General features: G+C 45.1%; 1 protein-coding gene across 1 annotated transcript; it reads left to right on the top strand.

Moving 5' to 3' along the window:
• Positions 1–676: 676 nt before the first annotated feature.
• On the top strand, positions 677–20,858 carry RAB33B (RAB33B, member RAS oncogene family). The gene is made up of 2 exons (XM_062199592.1): positions 677–1,041; positions 18,098–20,858. Exons 1-2 carry the CDS (start codon positions 793–795, stop codon positions 18,536–18,538), a joined length of 690 nt encoding a protein of 229 aa, XP_062055576.1. The 5' UTR covers positions 677–792; the 3' UTR covers positions 18,539–20,858.
• The last annotated feature ends 3,336 nt before the right edge of the window (positions 20,859–24,194 follow it).

Here is a 24,194-nt window from a genome sequence, read left to right as displayed (position 1 = left end):
CGCCAGTCGAAACGCTCGGCGTCCAAGGCGGCTCCGATCGTCTCCGCCCGCGCAGGGACAACGATGCGTCTTGTCAGGACTTCAGGCTGCAAAGCTCGGCGCCGCCTCCGAGTGCGCCCAGGGCCGGGCGGTCTTCCGGAGGCGGCTCGCTCGCGTCCCACCCCATCCAGCCCTCCGGCAGTCCGGCGCCCGCCATTCCCGGAGCCCCAGCTCGCCTCCACCAGCGCGTCCCGGGCAGCCCCGACAGCACGAAGACGGCGGCGCCGAGCCCGACGTCCTTACCGTCGCTCACCAGGCACACGCCCCCGTCAAAGGCGGCTCCTCGGCCTCTCGCGAGAGGGCGCCCGGCGCTGTGGCCTTCCTTTCAGCTGTCTCTCTCTCTCCCCGCCCCCGGCCTGATTGCGCGGCTTCCTCCCGAGGGCGGGAACCTTGGACGTGGCGGGGCCGGGTCAGGCCGCGCCGGGCCCGCGGCGCTCAGCTCAGCGGCCCGGCAGCCTGGCCTTCCGCCCCGCCGCCCAGCTCCCTAGCGGCCCGGCGCCGTCGCCGGCGGACGGGCGCGCCCGAGTGACGCCGGGGGGTGTGGCCGCCGGCTGGGCCCGGCGGGGCGGGTGGGCGCCGCACCTGTGTGGGCCGGGGGCGGGAAGGTGCGCACGCGCGCGGCCCGGCAGGCGGGCGGGGGCTCCCGGGACCTTGCGCATTGGCAGCGGCGGGCGCCGCTGGCTGGCGGTGGCGTCATTTCCCAGGCTTTCTGCGCCTCGGTTCCTCCGCCTCGGTTTGGGGCGGGTGGGGAGAATGGCTTCGGAGATGGAGTCGTCGCTCGAGGCGAGCTTCTCGTCCAGCCTTGCGGTGTCGGCGGCCTCGGGGTGTCTGCCTCCGGCCCGCTCGCGCATCTTCAAGATCATCGTGATCGGCGACTCGAATGTGGGCAAGACGTGCCTGACCTACCGCTTCTGCGCTGGCCGCTTCCCCGACCGCACCGAGGCCACGATTGGGGTGGATTTCAGAGAACGAGCGGTGGAAATTGATGGGGAACGCATCAAGGTGAGCGCCTGCGGAACTGTCTCGGAGGAAGTGCGCCCCGGGGTGGCCGGTGTCCCAACCCCACCTGTGCGGGGGGTATGCGCTCCATTATTTTCCTAGGCTAATGTGGAGGTTGGAGCTGGCGATTGGAAGCATTTGTTAAGTTGCAAACTTCTAAGGCAGTGTTTCTCCAACTTTAATGGGCATGCGAATTGCTCGCATGGTTTATGAAAATGCGGATTCTGATTTGGTAACACCCCTGGGTGTTGCAGATGCAAGTCTGGGAGCCACACTTGGAGTAGCAAGAGTGTAGGGGTGTGTCAGATTTGCTGAGTGTCCGTGAAATATGACCGAAGGAAGAGTATTGAAAATTTTCGAACATGGAAAATGCATTCAGTAAATAACATTTAGGAAAGAGTGGTTTGAGCACTGCCCTAGCAATTATGGAAGTAAAGTCTGTTGCCTTTGAGGAAGTGCTTAGGTGTTCTCGTGCATGCAGTTTTGCTAGAGTGGCTTCTGTAGAAGATTGCTTTGTCTAGAAATACCTCTTTTCCAGGAGAAACGTTCTGTGATCGTTCTTAGTTAGGTCTCCAAAAACATTTTTTTGATGCCATCTCAGATCCTCTCACATCTTCCCTTCAAGTCATTGTTGGTGGTTGCTGAGACTGGGACACCGGGCACGTCGTGAGCAGAAGTGGAGAGGGTAACAGGTGGCAGGTTCAGAGGGGTTGCACTGGAGGATGAGGGGGCGTGCGGAGGCTCACTTCATTGCAAGCCACCCCTCAACACCACTGCTTGAAGCATGTGGATCCTAGGCGTTGCCCTGCCTTGCTTACACTGCTCCTTTTGCTTTTACTTTGCACTTGAAATCCGTGTTTGTCTTTACTTTTCCTTAGTTCCCTGGGGCGGGGGAAAAGAAACAGGCTTCTCTGTGGTCTTACTTTGGAATCCTTAAGGCAACAATAATTTATTTTTCAGTGCCCTCATCTCCACCCTAGCCTGCCACCACCCTACAGGGGCTTTGCTGCTAATGATGGTAAAGGAAGGAGAAACTGAGTGAAAAGAAATCAACCCCTCTGTTAACCTTGTAACTTGTCTTCATCCCATACAAGCTGGCAGTGGTGGTCCTTTGGGTGCACTGTATTAGGGAGTAGGAAAGATATGTTTCCATTGCAGAGGAAAAGATAGAACAAGAATAGGCTGAAGAGCACCCACCAGAATTAGACAAGACCCAGGGAGCCCTGGGGGCAGGACTGTAATGGGCTTCTGAAGTTTCGGAGGGAGTTTACTTTGGGAGAAGCAAAAGTTCCAGGAGAAAGCACACAGACCCCAGCTGGGCTGAGTTCAGATCTGGACAGGTGAGAGGGTAGTGATGGCACCATCAGGAATGGATTCATCCAGTTCTTGGATTTGCGAACTAATGGGTTACTATGGGAGGGTCTCTTCAATATCAGGCTGTCTCCACAGGCTTACTCTGTCCTGCCATAGGGTGCCCTCCACCAGGTGACGATGCAGCAAAAAGGCCCTCAGCCAGATGCAGGTGCCATGCTCTTGGACTTTCTAGCCTCCAGAACCGGGATCCAAATGAACTTCTATTCTCTGTAAATTCCTTGGTATCAGGTATTTTGTTACAGTGTCAGAAAACAAACTGAACAGATGAGCTGGGTAAAGTAACCAGCTGTGACCCAGACTGTTTAGGTTTAGCATGGAAAGTCCAGGGAATACCCTCAGGCAGGTTCATTAACTTCTGGAAACTTGCGGTCAGACAATGCCTTATCAGGGCCAGCGCCCTGGCTTAACAGGCTAATCCTCCACCTTGTGGCGCGCCGGCACACCGGGTTCTAGTCCCGGTTGGGGCACCAGATTCTATCCTGGTTGCCCCTCTTCCAGGCCAGCTCTCTGCTATGGCCCGGGAAGGCAGTGGAGGATGGCCCAAGTCCTTGGGCCCTGCACCCGCATGGGAGACCAGGAGAAGCACCTGGCTCCTGGCTTCAGATCAGCGCGATGCACAGGCCGCAGCGGCCATTGGAGGATGAACGAATGGCAAAAAGGAAGACCTTTCTCTCTGTCTTTCTCTCTCACTATCCACTCTGTCAAAAGAAAAAAAAATGCTTTATCAGGCTGGGTTGAGGAATACACAGAACATGAATGAAGCACCTGGTTCATAGTTGGTACCCCTAAAAAAAAACTGCCTTTCCTGGCAGCTTCACGGTTTTTCTTCATTGGCATCAGTTGTTTGCAGCTGTACACCCAAAGATGGAAGCAGTGATAGAGGAAGGCATGGGTAGGCAGCGAAGGGAAATCCCCCCGAAACCCCACGAAAGGAAGTAGAAAATTTACCATGAAAGTAGAGAAAATGGGGAAGAAGTTGGGATTTGAGTTCCCTTCACCTGTTTCTGGTTTCTGGTTTGTGCTTAAAGATTACACATTAATTTGGTGCAAATTCAGGGGATACTAATACTGAAGAAAAGAGAAAGCATGTCTAGTGTATAAAGTCAAAACTTAGCTACCTGGATGAGTGCTGGCAGTAGTAGGTAAGGCTAACCGTGGGTGGATCAGGGACTCAAACTCGTATTACAATATGCAAGTGTCGCAAGGGTTGACTTAACCCACTGCGCCACAATGCTGGCCCCATGAGTAAGATTTTTATTGGGTTAAAAAGACTAGGGGTTGGGGGGCGGTGCTGTAGCATAGCGGATAAAGCCGCCACCTGCATTGCCAGCATCCCCAAATGGGTGTTGGTTCAAGTCCTGCTGCTCCACTTTCAATCTAGCTCTCTGCTAATGCACTTGGGAAAGCAGTGGATGAGGACCCGAGTGCTTGGGCCCCTGCACCCATGTGGGAGACCTGGAAGAAGCTCCTGGCTCCTGGCTTCAGCCTGGCCCAGGCCTTGCTCTTGCAACCATCTGAGGAGTGAACCAGGGGATGGAAGATCTCTCTGTCTCTGTCTCTTCCTCTCTGACTTTCAAATAAATACATCTTTAAAAAAAAAAAAGACTATGGAAATGTTCTGAGAGGGACCAGTGTGGCAGAGCGGGTTAAACCCCTGCCTGTGATGCTGCATCCCATATGAGTCCCAGCGGTTCTACTTCCTAACCAGCTTCCTGCTAATGCTCCTGGGAAAGCAGTGGCAGATGCCCCAAGTGCCCATGTGGGAGACCTAGATGGAGTTCCGGCTCTTGGCTTTGGCCTGGCCCAGCCCTGGGTGTTGGCAGGCCATTTGGGTGGTAACCAGCTGATGGAAGATGTCTTTCTGTCACTCTGCCTTTCAAAATAAATAAAGTTTTAAAAATAGTTAGGAGACTTCTGTAGTAGGATAAAATATAATTATACTGGAAAATTTTTTTAAAAATTTTTATTTATTTATTTGAAAGGTAGAGTTATAGACAGAGAAGGGGAAGACACAGAGAGAGGTCTTTTACCTGCTGGTTCAACCCCCCAAATGGCCTCAATGGCAGGAGCTGGGCCAATCTGAAGCCAGGAGCCAGGACTCCCTTTCCCTACCCCACCCCCACCAAGGACCCCACCTGGGCACAGGGGCCCAGGCACCCGGGCCATCCCCCACCACCTTCCCAGACTACAAGTAAAGAGCAGGATCAGAAGAGGAGCAGCCAGGACACGAACTGGCACCCATATGGGATGCCGACATTGCAGCTGGAGGCCTATCCCACTAAGCCATAGCACTGGGCCCCTTATTCGAAATTTTTAAAAAACAAAAAACCTTTATTTTCTTAGTGTCCTTTAAAAAAAAAAAACTAAAAGTGACATAGAAGAGCTTTATTCCATGTGCAGCTGCTGAAAATGTTCATATTATCTCTTTGGAAAATTGTGAACCTGACTTGAAATGACATTGCTTCTAACTTTTTCATTAGGAAGCTAGAAAGTTCTATGTTATTTTATTAATAAGATGTCATTCTAGACATTTTGTTTGATAAAAAGGAGATATTGTGTTACATACTCTTATCAATTGTGAACTGGAAAATGTGCAGAGATCATGATTCCTTCAGAATCAGTTAAAATGTCTCATGAAATGTAAAAAAGTCTATATTTGCTCATCTGTTCCAAAGCACTACATATGTGTAATTTAAAGGAAAATACTGTGTAGAAATTTGGAAGTCGAATAGAATCATAAAACTGATTCTTTAAATAAAAAGGCATTTGACTTTTAGATTGAGACTCCTAACTCTGTCCTTATACTCCCTCTCTGTACGTCAGTCCTCATGGGACCAGTTGTACTCTTTTTCACAACCATTTTACAGTGGCAGACACACTAGCGGAATCACTGAAGCCTGGTGCCGGATTTATTCTGTTCTCCCACCATTAAGGTCCATAGTTGCTACTTGAACATTTCAACAGTTTACTTATTTGTAGAAGTAAAAATGAAATTTTGCTGGGGCCAGCTCTGAGATGTAGCAGGTAAAGCCACCGCCTGCAGTGCTGGCATCCCATATGGCCGCCGCTTCAACTCCCGGCTGCTCCTCTTCTGATCCAGCTCTCTGCTATGGCCTGGGGAAGCTGCAGAAGATGGCCCAAGTGCTCAGGCCCTTGCACCCACGTGGGAGACCCAGAAGAGGCTCCTGGCTCGGATCAGTGCTGCTCTGGCCGTTGCGGCCAATTGGGGAGTGAACCAGTGATTGGAAGACTTCTCCCTCTCTCTCTGTCTCTATCTCTCTGCTTTTTCTCTTTCTGTGTAACTCCGACTTTCAAATAAATAATAATAAAAAAATTAAATTTTGCCACACTAAAGACAGATGTTACTATTAACTAAAGAAAAATAGGATCTCTCCCTCCATTGATAAATCAAATACTTAATCAGTAACTGCTAAAAAGAAGATAAAATTTTTGTTAAGCATAAAAAAGTACAGTAGCACAACAGTCAACAAATTATGCAGGGCCAAAAATGATCCACTGCCTGTTTTGATTTGGCTCATAATTTAAGAATGATTTTTACATCTTTAAATTATTTTTCATTTACTTCAGGGGCAGAGCGAAAGCTCCCATTGCTGGTTTACTCTCGTGGGCTGGGTTAGGGCTGGAGCAGGGAGCCAGGAGCCAGGAACTCAATCCAAGGTCCACATTCGCAGGAAGCTAGAGTCTGGGCTCCAGAGCTGGGACTTAAACCCAGGAATGTGGGTTCTTTTTAATTTTTTTAATTTTTTTTTAATTTTTGACAGGCAGAGTGGACAGTGAGAGTGAGACAGAGAGAAAGGTCTTCCTTTTGCTGTTGGTTCACCCTCCAATGGCCGCCGCGGCAGGCGAGCTGCGGCCGGCGCACCACGCTGATCCGATGGCAGGAGCCAGGTGCTTCTCCTGGTCTCCCATGGGGTGCAGGGCCCAAGCACTTGGGCCATCCTCCACTGCACTCCCTGGCCACAGCAGAGAGCTGGCCTGGAAGAGGGGCAACCGGGACAGGATCGGTGCCCCGACCGGGACTAGAACCCGGTGTGCCGGGGCCGCAAGGCGGAGGATTAGCCTAGTGAGCCGCGGCACCGGCCAGGAATGTGGGTTCTTAACTGTGAAACTAAATGACTGCTGCCGACTAAGTGGCTGGTGAAAAAAAATACCCCGTGATGTATGAAAATTATATGAAGTTTAAGATTTATCTAGGATATCCTGATGTTATCTTCCTCATCCTGTGGCCCTGCCCCTCTCCTTTGTTGCGTCTAATTGATTTTCTTCCCATACACTTTGCTGATGCTCCATGTACAGAATCCTAGCTCAAGTTGTTTCTGTTTTAACCTCTTTGAACTCTTACCGCAGCTCAACTGATCTTCCATCACCAGGCCTCAATTAATCTATTTATGTTTTGTTGCCTGAATACCAGGTTACTGTTGCTTTTCTAACCACATTTCCCATTAGTTTCCTCCAAGTATTGTAGAATCCCAATTATTTGCTGATTCCTGTGCTTTCACACTTGATTTTCTTTTCACACCTCATTTTCCTTTCACACTTCATTTTCCCAACTCTTTGCTTGGAATAGCCCTCTGTTACAGTTTGGTTATTCCCAAAGGCCCATGTTTTAACACCTTTATCCTAGAATCTTATACTTGAATTTTTTTAAAGATTTATTTATTTATTTGAAAGGCAGAGTTACAGAGAGGCATAGGCAGAGAGAGAGAGGTCTTTCATCTGCTGATTCACTCACCAAGTGGCTGCAGCGGCCGAAACTGCGCTGATCCAAAGCCAGGAGCCAGGAGTTTCTTCCGGGTCTCCCACATGAGTACAGGGGCCCAAGGACTTGAGCCATCTTCTGCTCTCTCAGGCCATAGCAGAGACCTGGATCGAAAATGGTAGCTGGGAATCGAACTGATGTCCATGTGGGATGCAGACGATGGCTTTACTCACTATACCACAGCGCCGGCCCCATACTTGAATATTATGGAACTTGATTCAAGTATGTTATCTGAAGGTGTGACCTTGGAAAGTGATTGCATTGGATTAGGCTGTTAGGGTGGAAATCTTATGATCAAATCAAGGTAGCTTTTTAAAACTTTATTAATTAATTTTTAAATATTTATTTATTTGAAAGTCAGAGTTACACAGAGAGAGAAGAGGCAGAGAGAGAGAGAGAGAGAGAGAGAGAGAGAGAGAGAGAGAGAGAAAGAGAGGTCTTCCATCTACTGGTTTTACTCCCCAGTTGGCCGCAACAGCTGGAGCTGTGCCGATCCAAAGCCAGCAGCCAGGAGCTTCTTCTGGGTCTTCCATGTGGGTGCAGGGGCCCAAGGACTTAGGCCATCTTCTGCTGCTTTCTCAGACCATAGCAGAGAGCTGGATTGGAAGTGGAGCAGCTGGGACTTGAACCAGCACCCATATGACATGCCGGCACTGCAAGCTGTGGCTTTACCCGCTATGCCACAGTGCCAGCCCCAAAACTTTATTTTTAAAGATTTATTTATTTATTTATTTGAAAAGCAGAGTTACAGAGAGTCAGAGGCAGAGAGAGAGGGAGGTCTGGTTCACTCCCTAGATGGCCGCAATAGCTGTTGCTGTGCTGATCTAAAGCCAGGAGCCAGGAGCTTCTTCCAGGTCTCCCACACAGATACGGGGGCCCAAGGATTTGGGCCATCTTCTACTGCTTTCCCAGGTCATAGCAGAGAGTGATATTGGAAGAACAGCTGGGACTCAAACCAGCACCCATATGGGATGCCAGCATTGCAGGTGACAGCTTTAGCCACTATGCCACAGTGCCAGCCCCTAAAATTTTGTTTATTTTTAAAAGATTTATTTGTTTATTTATTTGAAAGAATTACAGATTAGGAAAGAGAGAGAGAGAGATCGATCTTCCATCTGTTGGTTCACTTCTCCAATGACTTCAATAGCTGGGACTGGACCCGGCCAAAAGCCAGAAACTGGGAGCTTCAGCCAGGTCTCCCACATGGATGGTAGAAGCCCAAGTACTTGGACCATCTTCCAGTGCTTTTCCCAGGCCATTAACAGGGAGCCGGATTGGAAGTGGAGCAGCTGGGACACGAACCAGCACCCATATAGGATGTTGGTGTCACAGGTGTCACAAGCTTTACCCGCTGCACCACAAAACTGGCCCCTCAAGGTAGCACTATAAAGGGACAAAAACAGAACATTCACGCTCTTCGTCTCTCTGTGCCCTAGCTTGCCATGTGATCCTTACTGTGCACATGTTCTGCCATTAGTCAGCCTCAACATACACCAGACCAATTTGGCTCCCCAGTGTTGGATTATGAACTTCTAAAACTGAGCCAAAGTAAACCTTTCTTTTCTAAGAAGCTACTCTAAGGTATTTGTTAGATGAACATCAAACTAATATATACCTCCTATCCCATATTTTGCCCCATGCAATTCTTCCTTATTCAGCTCTGAGAGTCTTCTTCAACAACCTCCCTAGCCCTCTTTCTGCACTCTTCTGTCTATGAACTACATTAGCACTTTTACTGGAAAGAAATAGAATCTATAAAAAGGTTAACATAAGATTTATCCATATTATTTTTTTTAAAGATTTATTTATTTGAAAGAGGGAGATGGGGAGAGAGAAAGATCTTCCATCTGTTGGTTCACTCCCCAGATGGCTGCAACAGACCGAAGCCAGAACTCCAGCCTGGTCTTGCACATGGTGGCAAGTACTTGGACCATCATCTTCTGCCTTTCCAGGAACAATAGAAGGAAGCTGGTGCAAAAGTAGAAACAGAAAGCGAGATTTGAACCAGTGTTTTGATATAGGATGCTGGCATCACAAGCTGTGCCACAACACTGGCCCCACTATGTATGTTTTATTCAAGCCCACGAGACACGAGCACATGATTTCCAATAGTGTCTTGCTCAGTTCCTAAACCATGTAGCGGTTACCTAGGGGATAAGTGTAAAATGTACAGAGGCCAAGCGATCAGTCAGCTGCCCTGGAAACCCAGAATTGAGGTGATAAGGGAAGCTAGTGAAAAGAAAGAGCTAAGTAGAAGAGGTATTTTGAACATAAAACCAAAGGGTTTTGGTAACTGGCTTGTATTTTAGATGTGTATATATGTTTTTAAAGATTTATTTATTTAAAAGGCAGGAATACAGGAAGACAAGGAGAGGAGGGGAGAGACATATCTTCTATCTGCTGGTTCACTCCCCAAATGACCACAACAGCCAGGGCTGGGCAAGGCTGAAGCTGGGCACCAGGAACATCTTCTGGGTCTCCCACATGGGTGCAGGGACCCAAGCACCTGGGCCATCCTCCACTGCCTTCCCAGGTGCATTAGCAGGGAGCTGGATCTGAAGTGAAGCAGCCAGGGTGGATTACCCATGTGGGATGTCAGCACGGCAGGTGAAGGCCCCTAGTTGTGAGGTTTTTTTTTTTTTAAACTTTTATTTATTTGAGATGGAAGATCTCTCTCTCTGTCACTCTGCCTTTCAAATAAATAAGTTGTTAAAAAAAGAAAATGAGATTAGCAGTTGATATATCTTAAGAAGAATGCCCAAGAATCTTGTGATTCCTTAGGCTCAGAAATCCTGGGCCAGTTTGGAGCTGGTCTGAGAAATTCAGATTTGCTGTGATTTGGTCCTGGGACCTACAGAGTACAGCAAGGTTCATTTTCACAGACCTGGGCCTTCCCATAGTGTGAAGGGTCCCTGGCACCAGGTCAGAGCTCCCATTATTCTTCCAGCCCGTTTCAGAAGGGTGGTTCTTAGACCACTTAAAAAGATGCTAGCAGTAGTGTGCGTGCTGAGAGGTAGTGAGAAGAGAGAGAATTATTTACTTCCCTGGAATCTTTCATCAGTGGGAAACCCCATGCTTTAGAATTCTGTGTTAGGACTCTGTGCAAATTTGTTGAAGCAACATGGGAATTTTCTCATTTCACATAACTGAAAACCCCGGAGGTGGTTCCTGCTGGCCAGTTCCAGCAACATCCTACATGCCCATTCCTAAACTATAGTTGCTGTGGGGAGTGCCATGTTTTGATTGGCTAGACCTTGGTCACATGCCCAGGGGTTCCATCAGTGGTAAGCAGGGAGGGTGGTTTCCCCAGAGTGATGGGGTGCTGCTAACAGAAGTGGGACTGGATGTTAGAGTTGCTGGAGCAGGAAGTGTTCCCTAGAGAATCAGGCAGCCCAGGTTTAATTCCTGGCCTAAACACTTACTAGTTTTATGAGAACTATTTTTTCTTTTTTTTTTTTGACAGGCAGAGTGGACAGTAGAGGGAGACAGAGAGAAAGGTCTTCCTTTTTGCCGTTGGTTCACCCTCCAATGGCCGCCGCGGCCGGCATGCTGCGGCCGGCGCACCGCGCTGATCTGATGGCAGGAGCCAGGTGCTTCTCCTGGTCTCCCATGGGGTGCAGGGCCCAAGCACTTGGGCCATCCTCCACTGCCTTCCCGGGCCATAGCAGAGAGCTGGCCTGGAAGAGGGGCAACCGGGACAGGATCGGTGCCCCGACCGGGACTAGAACCCGGTGTGCCGGCGCCGCAAGGCGGAGGATTAGCCTGTTAAGCCACGGCGCCGGCCGAGAACTATTTTTTCTTTTGGTATGTAGAGTAGAAATGTATATATCTGATATATGGAATCAAATGGCAAATTTTTAAAATAAATTGTGGCTTCCTGGGAGCTCACTGAACCTACACTGGTTCTGAATGCTACCAGTTCATGAATCATTGTTTGCTCGATTCAACTCTATTAAATTTTTTATTTTTAAGGTATTTTAATTTCTTTCTTTTTTTTTTTATTTTTTATTTATTTATTTATTTTTTTTGACAGGCAGAGTGGACAGTGAGAGAGAGACAGAGAGAAAGGTCTTCCTTTTGCCGTTGGTTCACTCTCCAATGGCCGCCGCGGTAGGCGCGCTGCCTGATCCGATGGCAGGAGCCAGGTGCTTCTCCTGGTCTCCCATGAGGTGCAGGGCCCAAGCACTTGGGCCATCCTCCACTGCACTCCCTGGCCACAGCAGAGAGCTGGCTTCGAAGAGGGGCAACCGGGACAGGATCGGTGCCCCGACCGGGACTAGAACCCGGTGTGCCGGCGCCGCAAGGCGGAGGATGAGCCTGTTAAGCCACGGCGCCGGCTCTATTCCAACATCTAGAATGCATCTCAAGAGGCAGTAGGTGATGGCTCAAGTGTTTGGGCTGCTGCCATCTTCAAGCGAGACGCAGAAAGTTCTAGACTCCTGGCTTAGGGCCCAACTGTTGAGGACACCTTAGGAGTGAACCAGCTGATGTCTCTTTTACTTTGTTGTTCTACCTTTCAAGATGAAAATTGGGAGCCAACTTTGTGGCATAGCAGGTAAAACCACCACCTATGATGCTAGCATCCCAAATGGGTGCCAGTTTGTGTACCAGCTGCTCCACTTCCTATCCAGCTCCTTGCTAATGGCCTGGGAAAATAGGAGAAGCTGGCCCAAGTGCTTGGGCCCCTGCTGCCCACATGAGAGTCCTGGTAGAAGCTCCTGGCTCCTGGCTTTGGCCTGACCCAGTTCTCACCATTGTAGCCATTTGGAGAGTGAACCAACAGATGGACAATCTCTCCTCTCTCTCTCTCTCTCTCTCTCTCCCTCTCTCTTTCCCTCTCTCCCTCTCTCCCTCTCTCTCTATAACTCTTTCACATAAAATAATTCTTTTAAAAAAGATGAAGATAAATTAAAAATTAAACTCTTAAATAAACTTTAGTTTCTTAACAGAAATAACAAACCTTACAACTATTTAAAAGGAATACTTTCTTTAAAATGAAGAATTTAATGTATAATTGATGAAAGGGATAAGGAAGAAGAAAGCAAGCAGTGGGAGTTGGGAGGCCCGAGTCATAACCCCAGCACCGCCACCAGCTGTGTGACCTTGACTCACCAAGTTTCTCGAATTTGTTTCAGTCTTAAAAGTGGGACTGCTTGGAGGAATTTGAGAGCAGTAATCTTAGCTTTCCTCTGCATATCCTTGAAGGAATAAGCAACCTTAAACTGGGGCTTAGCACATTCTAAGTAATACCAATGTGGGCCCAGTTGGGCCATCTTCCCTATAATATATAAGTAGTAAGTTGGAGGAAGTTACTTTGCAAATATCCTAGTTTAACATTTGCCAAACTAAAGAGTTCCAGAGTGGCCTTCCCTCCTTACCATGAACTCCACTCACAGCTAGACCTCAGGAGTTTTCTGGGCTGTCATGGGGTTTGTTCTGCTGCTGGCGTCTGTCAGTCTCTCTTTTGGTCAAAGTTGGCATCTGTTGTCCTGTCCTTTCTTGGCTACAGCCTCTCTGTTTGCTTGCCTTGGTCTCCACAATGTGAAGGCCTGGAAAACAGCAGGCAGCATAGCAGGGTGCCTGTGCCCAGGTCTTGATGCGATTTAGTAATTTCTTCACAACATTTTTCTTTTCTAAATGCCCCATTAGCTTACTAATTACTAACTTTGAGCAAGATTTACAGAATAGGAATATCATTGAGTTAGTCCCTTCCAAAAACAAAGGTTTTCTTATTGTCACTACTTACATTTGTGGAGGACTTCTATAGTCCTTTGAGGCAGGGCTAAATTCTGTGCAATTTTTTTTTTTAAGTTAAGTTTAATTTTTTTTAACTTATTAGAGAAAGAGAAATTCCATTTCACTGGTTCACTCTCCAAATGCCTGCAATAGCTGGAGCTGGGACAGGCCAAAACTGGGAGCTGGGAATTCAACCCAGGTCTCCCGTGTGAGTGACAGGAACCCAGTTACTTGAGTCATCACCACTGGCTTCCCAAAATCTGCATGGGTGGAAACCCAGATACTCCAGTGTGGGATGTGGCCATCTTATTCACTAGGCTTAACTCCTACTCCTGTAGTTTCTTTTTATTAAAGAAACGCATGTTTGTTTGGAAAACAGAATAGCAAAACTAATAGGAGAAATTGCCTTAAACATAACCATTATTAATATTTTGGCATATTTCCTTTTCATGTGCTTTTAAATTTCAAAATTTCTGAATATACTTTGGATAGGATATTATAAATTGTTATTCACCAATGAAATGATATGTAGACATCTGAGCTACAAAAAATGCCTTTAAGAGAAAAGAAATCTGGGGGCTGGTGCTGTGGCTAGTGGGTAAAGCTGCTGCCTACAGCCCTGACATCCATATAGGTGCCAATTCAAGGTCCCAGCTGCTCCAATTGTGATCCAGCTCCCTGCTAGTGCTCCTGGGAAAGCAGCAGAAGACACCCAAGTACTTGGGCCCCTGTGCCCACATGGGAGACCTGAAAGAAGCTTCTGGCTCATGGCTTCAGACCAGCCCAGTTGCTGCCATTGCAACCATTTGAGAAATGATATAGTTCATATGCCATAAGATTTGACCTTTTAATATATACAACATAGTGATTTGTAGTACACTCACAAAGACTGTATGGCCATTATCACTGTCTAATTCCAGAGCACTTCATCACTCTATAAGGAAACCCCATGCCTCTTAGCAGTCACTCACTACCCTTCCTTCCCTCACACCCTAGCAGCGCTAATCTAATTTGTCTCTATGGATTTGCCTGTGTCAGACATTTGTTGTAAATAGTATGTCACAAACTGTGACCTTTTATGTCTAGCTTCTTTCACTTTGCATACATTTTTCAGAATTCATCCATGTTGCAGCTTGTGTCAGTACTTTGTTTCTTTTCCTGGCTGAATAATGTTCTGTTGAATGGATAGACCATATTTTGTTTATCCATTCATCAATTGATGGATATTTGAGTTGCTTCCACTTCTTGGCTATTATGAATAATGATGCAATGAACATTTGTGTACAAATCATTGTGTTAATATATGTTGTCAGTATTCTTCAGTGTGCCAGATTTGACTAGGTCCTATGGCATCTCTCTGTTTCATCTTTTTTTCCTAATAATTTGTTAATTTGAATTTCAAATAACATAAAATTAGCTATTTTAAAATGAATGAGTCAGAGATATTTTGTATATCCACAATGTTATGCAACCACCACCTCTATCTAATGACAAAATAGTTCCTTTAATCCAAAGTCAAACCCAGTACTCATTAAAAGGATTATTTCCAGAGTGGGCATGTGGTATAGCCACTGGTCTGCAGCCCATATCAGAGAGTGCCTGGTTTGAGCTTCCAGTCCAGCTTCCTGTTAGTGTGTACCCTGGAAGGCAGCAGTGATAGCTCAGAAACTTGGGTCCATGTGAACACACAAGGGAGACCAGATTGTGTTCCAGGCTTCTGACTTTGGCCTGACTCAGCCCTGGCTGTTTGTAGTTATTTGGGGAGCGAACCAACAGATGGAAGATCTTTCTCTCTCTGCCTTTCAAATAAAATGAAAATAAGAATTGTGTAAAAAATAGTTTATTCCCTTCCCCTAGCCTCTGGTGACCACCAGTCTGTATTCTGTTTTTATGGGCCTACCTGTTTTTGATACTTCATGTGAATGAAATGGAATGTGTGGCCTTTTGTGTCTGGTGTTTTTCACTTGGCAAGTTTTGGAAGTTTATCCATGTTATTGCATGCATCCGTAGCACATCACTGCTTTTTGTGGCAGAGTAATATTTTGTTTTACTTTTTGAGGAACTGCCAAACTTTCCCAAAATGACTGCACTATTTTACATTCTCTCCAGCAAAGCTTGGGCGTTCCAGTTTTTCTGCATCTTTGACCGCACTTATTATTGTCTGTCTTTTTTTTTTTTGACCGGCAAAGTGGATAGTGAGAGAGAGAGACAGAGAGAAAGGTCTTCCTTTTTGCCTTTGGTTCACCCTCCAATGGCCGCTGCGGCCAGCGCATCTTGCTGATCCGAAGCCAGGAGCCAGGTGCTTCTCCTGGTCTCCCATGCAGGTGCAGGGCCCAAGGGCTTGGGCCACAGCAGAGAGCTGGCCTGGAAGAGGGGCAACCGGGATAGAATCCGGCGCCCCAACCGGGACTAGAACCCGGTGTGCCGGCGCCGCGAGGCGGAGGATTAGTCTATGAAGCCATGGTGCTGGCCTATTGTCTGTTTTATTGGAGCTATCCTGGTACATGTGAAGTGGTATTTCGTTGAGGTTTTGGTGTGCATTTCCCTGATAACTGGTGATGTCCTTTTCTTTTCTATTCTATTCTTTTCTTTTTTCTTTTTTCTTTTTTTTGACAGGCAGAGTGGACTGTGAGAGAGAGAAACAGAGAGAAAGGTCTTCCTTTTGCTGTTGGTTCACCCTCCAATGGCTGCCACGGCCGGCGCACCGCGCTGATCCGAAGCCAGGAGCCAGGTGCTTCTCCTGGTCTCCCATGCGGGTGCAGGGCCCAAGCACTTGGGCCATCCTCCACTGCACTCCCTGGCCACAGCAGAGAGCTGGCCTGGAAGAGGGGCAACCGGGACAGAATCTGGTGCCCCGACCGGGACTAGAACCCGGTGTGCCGGCGCCGCAAGGCGGAGGATTAGCCTAGTGAGCCGCGGCGCCGGCCCTAATGATGATGTCCTTTTCATGTGAAATTTGACCATTTATAGATCTTCAGAGAGTGTGATTTGGATCTTTTTTACCAGTTTTTAAACTGGGCTGTCTTTTAACTGAGTTGTAAGGCACCAGACCCGTACAAGATACATTTTATTTACATATATTTCCTCCCATCCTGTGAGTTGTATTTTCACTTTTTTGGCACTGACCTTTGAAACATAAACATTTTAAATTTTTTAAAAAATATTTATTTGAAAGTCAGAGTTACAGAGAGAGAGAAGGAGAGGCAGAGAAAGATGTCCTCCATCTGCTGGTTTACTCCCCAATTGGCCACAACAGCTGAAGCTCTACTGATCTGAAGCTAGGAACAAGGAGCTTCTTCTGGGTCTCCCACGTGGATGCAGGGCTCAAAGGCTTGGGCCATCTTCTACTGCTTTCCTAGGCCATAGCAGAGACCTGGATTGGAAGTGGAGCAGCCAAGACTTGAACCAGCGCCCATATAGGATGCTGGCACTGCAGGCAGTGGCTTTACCTGCTGTGCCACAGCGCTGACCCCAAACATTTTAAATTTTGATGAAGTCCAATTTATCTATTTTTTCTTTGGCTGCTTATGCTGTAAGCATCATATCTAAAAAAAACTGTTGCTAATCCAAAGTCACAAAGATTTACCCTGTGTTTTCTCTAAAGACCTTTAAAGTTTTAGCTGTTACATTTAGGTCTTTGATCCATTTAAAATTTTAGTATGTGGTTAGAGGTAAGTATCTTGCCTCATTCTTAAAGATTTGTTTGTTTATTAGAAAAGCAAAGAAAGGGGCAGTGCTGTGGCACAGCAGGTTAAAGTCCTGGCCTGAAGCACTGGCATCCCATATGGGTGCTGATTTGAGTCCCAGCTGCTCCTCTTCGATCCAGCTCTCTGCTATGGCCTGGGAAAGCGGTAGAAGATGGCCCAAGTCCTTGGGCCCCTGCACCCACGTGGAAGACCCGGAAGAAGCTCCTGGCTCCTGACTTAGGACTGGCTCAGCTCCGGCTGTTGCAGCCATTTGGGGAGTGAACCAGCGGATGGAAGACCTCTCTGTAACTCTATCTTTCAAATAAATAAAAATAAATCTTTAAAAAAAAAAAAAAAAGGAAAAGAAAGGCAATGAAAGAAAGAAAGGGAGAAATGGAAAGATTGATCTTCCACCCACTGCTTTACTCCCCAAATGTCCACAAATAGCCAGGGCTGGGCCAGGCCAAAGCCAGGAGCCAGGAAATCTATCTGGGAATCCCAAGTGGATGGCAGGAATTCAAGAACGGGTCATCTGCTGTTTTCCCAGGCATGTTGCAGGAAGGAGGATCAGAAGCGGAGTAGCCAGGACTTGAACCAGGATTTCAGTATGGGATGCAGGCATCCCAGATGGTGGCTTGACTCTCAGTGCCACAAAGCTGCCCCCATGGGCATGTTCTGACTACCTCAAATATTACATCTACTTTTTGGGCTATCTTCAGTATCCCCCTGAATTTCCATCTACTTTGTACTGTTGTATGAGAAGGCACCAGGTGAGGCATCCAGTTACTATGTTGAACATCTGTAGATAGCACAAGCCTTTCAGTTTAAAGTTATCTAAGCAAATCTGTCTCTCGTCTTTCCCACTATGACAGAACTGCTCATGATTTAAGTTTTTTTTTTTAAGAAATTAAACAAAGGTTGGATAATTATCCAGTGGATAATTCTAAATATAATGAGTTTATCTTTATTTCTCAAACTCCCCATATTTCTACTAGGAGACATTGGAATAGTGTGTGTGTGTGTGTGTGTGTTTGGAGGCTGGGCCTCATAACTATGAAGATCTCTCCTACATCTAATATTTTAGGTTATACTACTGAAAGGCAGAGTAATATTTAGTAACCAAATTTATAGGAATTAAGCACTTAAGGTATTGCAAGAACCTATATATATATGTATATATTTTCTGTTAACATCTTAAAGTAAGTTTTTGAAGTATAGTTTTATCTAAACAAACTTGATTTACTGACACTTAGTAAATTGAAATACTTTTTCTGGCCCTTGTTTTACAATTTAACAATAATTAGACTAGTATGCCTATCCCATAGGCAGCACTGACAAAGACAGTTCTATAGAAAGGAACAGAACAAAGTATAAGTGAAGAAGTACTGAGGATCATACAAAGGTAATTCAATGTCTCAATCTGTATAATTGGAATAAAAGTTTCAGTTTTCTTCTTTTTTTTTAAAAAAAATTTTGTTTTCAGATCCAGTTATGGGACACAGCAGGACAAGAGCGATTCAGAAAGAGCATGGTGCAGCACTACTACAGGAATGTCCACGCTGTTGTCTTCGTGTATGACATGACGAACATGGCCAGTTTCCACAGCCTGCCATCTTGGATAGAGGAATGCAAGCAGCATTTGCTAGCCAATGACATACCACGGATCCTCGTGGGAAACAAATGTGACTTGAGAAGTGCCATTCAGGTTCCCACAGACTTGGCACAAAAGTTTGCCGATACACACAGTATGCCTTTGTTTGAAACTTCTGCTAAAAACCCCAACGACAATGATCATGTGGAAGCTATATTTATGACCTTGGCTCATAAGCTTAAGAGCCATAAACCATTAATGCTTAGTCAACCCCCTGATAATGGAATTATCCTGAAGCCTGAACCAAAGCCTGCAATGACGTGCTGGTGCTAAATATCTCTTGATTATACTACCAATTTTGACTTAAAGAAATACTTTTGAAGTATGACAGTGATAATCGTAAGATTAACTCTCAAATATAATGGCTCATCCTGACACTTTAGTATACATCATTGTCATGCTTTTTATTTTGTATCTACTTAAGAAGTTTGTCACTGTGACAACACAAGGAAAAAAGTTGGTTTCAGATGTCATTGAAAATGATGAGTTGAATCAGAATATTTTTTCTTTGAAAGTCCAGTGAGGGGAGCTTCAAATGAGAGCATGGTGAGATTTTAAGAATCAGTAACTGTTCATTCTGTGTTCCTGGGACTGAAAAAGAAAGTAAGAAGTTAGTACATACCTACTGTTACCTTCTTTGGGAAGTGTTCTTTTAGGATAGAAATTCGTATTTGCCTCTTCCCTGAGTTCCTTCTTTGTTTTATCAAGGTATTTCGGTATGTTATTATGGAGTCAAGACTTTGGTTCAGTGGGGAGAAGAAGGCATGGAGTATTTTCTGTGTCTCAGTCCATAAAGAATGACTTTCCTACTGGTTCTAGAAGCTTGATAGTTCTAATTGATCAGATCAGATCTATAAAAATCATTATTTTCAAAAGAATAAATTATTATCGTTACTAAGTTCTAGTAAAATATGCAAGTATAAGTCAGATTTTAAGCCAGATGAAGTGGCAAGGGAAGATGCTTTGTATTTTGTTGTGGTGTCTTTAGTGGGGAGAACAGATTGGGAGCATTTGGAGGAGTCCTGATTTGGAGGAGAGGTCAACATGAACCTGGCTCCTGGCTACCACAGGGGAGCTTATTTATAGGTTTTAGTAATTTCTAGTCCTGTATCTGGTGAAGTAGCTCATTCTCTCCCCTTCCCCAATCAATTTAATGATTAGATGCTAAATTAACAAATCAACTTCTATTTGGATTATAGCTCTGAGGGTGTGCCTGATTGCAATGAGTCGACATGTGTTTCTGTAATAGTATTGTGTTATATTGATTTTTTTAAAGTGTTTAAATTTTGTGGCCACAACGAGCTATTCCTCCTCGGTATGGGAAATAAATTAGATATTGAAAAATATCTTGTCTGTTCCTTGGTAATGGGAAGCATATTTCCATGTTTTTTTCACCCTATATACTTTCATTGTGAATTGAAGACTTTGCACATAGAAAATAGCACACTTGCTGTGAAGCTATTTACATAAATGGAATGTAAGCCATGTCTTTCACTGAGGTGTGCATCGTCCCAGTTCTGACAGATGGCTCTCCTTGATCATTTCAGAGGAAATGAAGCCAAAAGATGATTGTACTTAGCGTATTTTCACAATGTGGGAAACCAGCTAAACATTTAATCTAATCTAGTTTAGGGATCTTGATCTGGCATTATCATGGTCTTGACTGGAACACTTCATTAGAAAAATCAGGTAATTCTATTAAACAAGCTCACCTGACACTAATAATTATAAGAAACAATTAGTTTTAAATATTAGAGTTTATATTGGCTTAATATGCATTTAGGGAGAGAAACCCATTTTTCTTAATCATGCCAGAATTAAAAAGTAAAAATTGTTTACTTTTATCTAAATTAACATTGGTTTGTAACTATTTTTATAGTCCAACAATGACTGCTGTAGTAAATGTGAAAGGTATAATAGTTTTTCTAAAGAAGGGACTGTTGTTTTTCAAAACATTTTCTAAAGTGGAGAAGAAAGTTTACAGACTTTAGAAGCATACTTATTTTTTTTCAGTATTGTTACCATGATTTTAAAAAAATAAATCAACTTTCTTTTTCTAAGAAGTTAATAGTATTCTTTACAGTTCTGCAAGAAGAGTTATTTTTTCACTTTAATATTTATTAATTTTAAAATATTTGTATCTCATTTGTAACAAGTTATTTTAATTTTTTTCTATGTATCTTTTTATTCTTAAAAAGAACATACTTAGTTCATGGGGATAAAGCTTTTAGGTATATTCCAAAATATTTATAAAACACCTCATTGATTGTTGAGAAATCACATCCAAAATGGACATGCCTATTTAATTTTTTGAGCACATAATTGCACAGTTTATGTACATATATATATATATATATGAATTTATTTTTTCTGTGACCTTTAGTTGAAAATATCAGATGTGTTTTGGAAAAGTCAGTTAATTTGAGAACACCAAAGGAAACGACCCCAGAGCCTGATGTGCTGATCACAATGCTTTATGGAAATTACATTGTTGATAGATGTTTCCTCATGAAGTCTCAACGGAAGTTACGTTTGTTGTGGAATAGTGTCATTGTTACATTTTCCCCATGAAGTTCAATAAAACAGCTTTGCCACGAAGAAATTGTCTTTTGTCCTTTATTTGCTTAGGGGCATACAATCTTTTTTCCCTTGGATTTTTGCATATTATATAATTTAAGGGTACTTCAAAAGGTTTATGAAACAGTTAAAACTTAAGTCTGTCTCAGTGCATTTTTTGAAATCCCATGGATAGCGTTTTCATGATACACATTTTCCATGAACTTTTTCAAAAAGAAATTAAGAAAATTGCAACTCACTGGAAATTTATTTTCCTCTATTACATCTGGGGCAAAAACACTTGAGTAAAAAAATAAAACTAAATATTAAAATTAGCTGATAGGGTAGCTGTTGTGTTTGTGAGGCTTAGTGATCCAGAATTTAAGAATGCTTCAATGCAGGCCGGCGCCGCGGCTCACTAGGCTAATCCTCCGCCTTGCGGCGCCGGCAAATGGCAAATACTACAAGAGGTGATTGACATCTAGATACAAAAGGATTTAGCAGGGGGTCCGGGGCTGTGGCATAGTGGGTAAAACCTTTACCTGCAGCACCAGCATCCCATATGGATGCCAGTTCAAGTCCTGGCTGCTCCACTTCCAATCCAGCTCCCTGCTGATGTGCCTGGGAAAGCAGTAGAAGATGGCCCAAGGCCTCCTTTGGCCCCTGCACTCTCATGGGAGACCTGGAAGAAGCTCCTGGCTCCTGGCTTTGGATTGACGCAGCTCCGGCTGTTGCAGCCATCTAGGGAGTGAAAAAGCAGATGGGAGAGCTTTCTCTCTGCCTCTACCTCTCTCTGTAATTCTGCCTTTCAAATAAATAAATAAATAAATAAATAAATAAATAAATCTTTAAAAAAGCAGGGAGCTGGATCAGAAGAGGAGCAGCTGGGATTCTGGTGCCACAGGCAGAGGCTTAACCTACTGTGCCACAGGGCTGGCACCTGGCCAGATGGTTCATATATGTATTTTTTTTTAAAGATTTATTTTTATTATTTGAAAGTCAGAGTTACACAGAGAGAGGAGAGGCAGAGAGAGAGAGAGAGGGAGGTCTTCCATCCAATGGTTCATTCCCCAAATGGCCACAGTGGCAAAGCTACACCAATCCAAAGCCAGGAGCCTGGAGCTTCTTCCGAGTCTCCCACGCGGGTGCAGGGGCCCAAGGACTTGGGTCATCTTCTACTGCTTTCCCAGGCCATAGCAGAGAGCTGGGTCAGAAGAGGAGCAACAGGGACTAGAACCAGCGCCCATATGGGATGCCGGCGCTTCAGGCCAGGGCGTTAACCCACTGCACCACAGCGCCAGCCCTGGCCAGATGTTTTTAAATGCTGAGTTTTTTTTTTTTTTTTTTTAATCATTGTATTGCTTTGATTTTCCTTCATCTGAACTTTGATTTCTGTGATCTGTCATTTCCATATTTGTTTTTCCAAGTGTTTGAGTCAAACTTTTTTTTTTTTAAGATTTATTTATTTATTTGAAAGGCAGAGGCAGAAACAGAGGCAGAGGCAGAAGCACAAGTGTCCTCCGGTTCACTCCCCAAATGGCTGCAATGGCCTGAACTGAGCCAGTCTAAAGTAAGGAGCCAGGAGCTTCCGGGTCTCCCATGTAGGTGCAGGGGCCCAAGCACTTCGGCCATCTTTGTGCTTTCCCATATACATTAGCAGGGAGCTGGATCAGAAGTGAAGCAGCCAGGACACAAAACCCTGCCCACTGGGAGGCAATTTTCTAGGGTGACAGGCAAGAAGACAGAAATTTGACAGAATTCTAGAAGTCTTGCTGAGTTCAGAAAACCAAGATTGGAGTCCAGGGCAGAGCGGTGGAAGGAGGGAGCTGTACAGAGGGAGCAGCAGCAAATGATAAGGTATTGAGGAATTACCTGATGCTCAGATAAAAACCACCAGGAAGGAATAAAGAATAGTATTTGGATGTCACGTGGTGCTGGGAAGAGTACACATTCCCACCCATCACAGTGCAAAGCAATTGCAGTCCGTGGGACATCAGGTAGAATCCTCAGCAGCCTATCACCTTAGTGGGGCACTAAATTAGCACCTGCCCTAACAAAACTTAAAAGCAAGTCTTAAAAGAATCTAATTAACCCCATAATTTATCATGGCACAACAGAAAACAGTGCTATTTGTAGGAATTAACAAAAACATCCAATATTCAACAAAAGTAAAATTTAGATGTCCAGCATCTAACAAAAAATTAGCAAGCGTGTATTGAAGCAGGATTATATGACCATAAACCTGGAGGAAAAAACAATTAATAGAGATTCAGAATTGATAGACACAATAGAACTCAACAGACATGGATGCTGAAGTAGTTACAAATGTGCTCCATATGTTTAAGAAAGAAAACCATGAGCGTGATGAGAGAATGGAAAATATAAACAAGAACCAAATGGAACTTTTACAGTGCTAAGAAGAAATGAGGAGGCTGGCACTGTGGCGTGGCCAGATGGCAACCCATGTGGGTGCCAATTCGAGTCCCAGCTGCTCCATTTCCAATCCAGCTCTCCGCTATGACCTGGGAAAGCAGCAGAAGATGGCCCAAGTACCTGGGCTCAAGCCCTTGGGCCCCTGCACCTGTGTGGTAGACCTGGAGGAAGCTCCTGGCTCCTGGCTTTGGATCATCACAGCTCCAGCCGTTGTGGCCAGCTGGGGAGTGAACTAGCAGATAGAACACTTCTCTCTCTCTCTCTCTGCCCCTGCCTCCTTATAACTCTGCCTTTCTAATAAATAATTTTTTTTTTTTTTAAAAAGAGAAGATGATAGGTCAGAGATGGGAATGTGGCAGCTCAGGATACAATTATAAAGAGCACAATGGTAGAAAACCATGCAATGTTCTAAAAAAAAAAAAAAAAAGAAAACAAAGAAATGAGGTATCAAGCCATGGGAAGAAGGACAGTCTCAAAAGGCTACAGACTGTGTGGTTCCCACTCTGTGACATTCTAGAAAAGGCAAAACTGTGGGGAGTGTAAAAAGTTGCCAAGGGTAAAGGGGAGGGAAACACAACTGGATGGAGCATGGAGGATTTTGAAGCTGTGAAACCGTTCTGGAAGACACTGTTGTGGTGGAATCTTGTCCTTATTCCCTGGTCAACGCCCACACAGTGTACACTACCGAGAGTGAGCCTGTCGTGAACTCGGGACTTTGGATGGTGATGATGTGTTAGAGGAAGCTCATCGACTGTCACCGGTGTGCTGCGGACAGCAGGGGAGGCTGTGTGTGTGCAGAAGGGCTGAGGCTCTGGGGAAATTCTGCTTGCTCTTCAGCTGTTCTGTCAACCTACACCTGCCCCCAAGATACAGCCTATTTTAAAGAGACTGCAAACTGCCGACCTAATTTTTCTGTGCTCTCTTGTGTTAGTTTCCTAGG

This window comes from Lepus europaeus, chromosome 8, assembly GCF_033115175.1.
Source record: "Lepus europaeus isolate LE1 chromosome 8, mLepTim1.pri, whole genome shotgun sequence".
Classification (NCBI taxonomy): Eukaryota; Metazoa; Chordata; class Mammalia; order Lagomorpha; family Leporidae; genus Lepus; species Lepus europaeus.
This window is presented reverse-complemented; position numbering and strand designations above follow the sequence as displayed.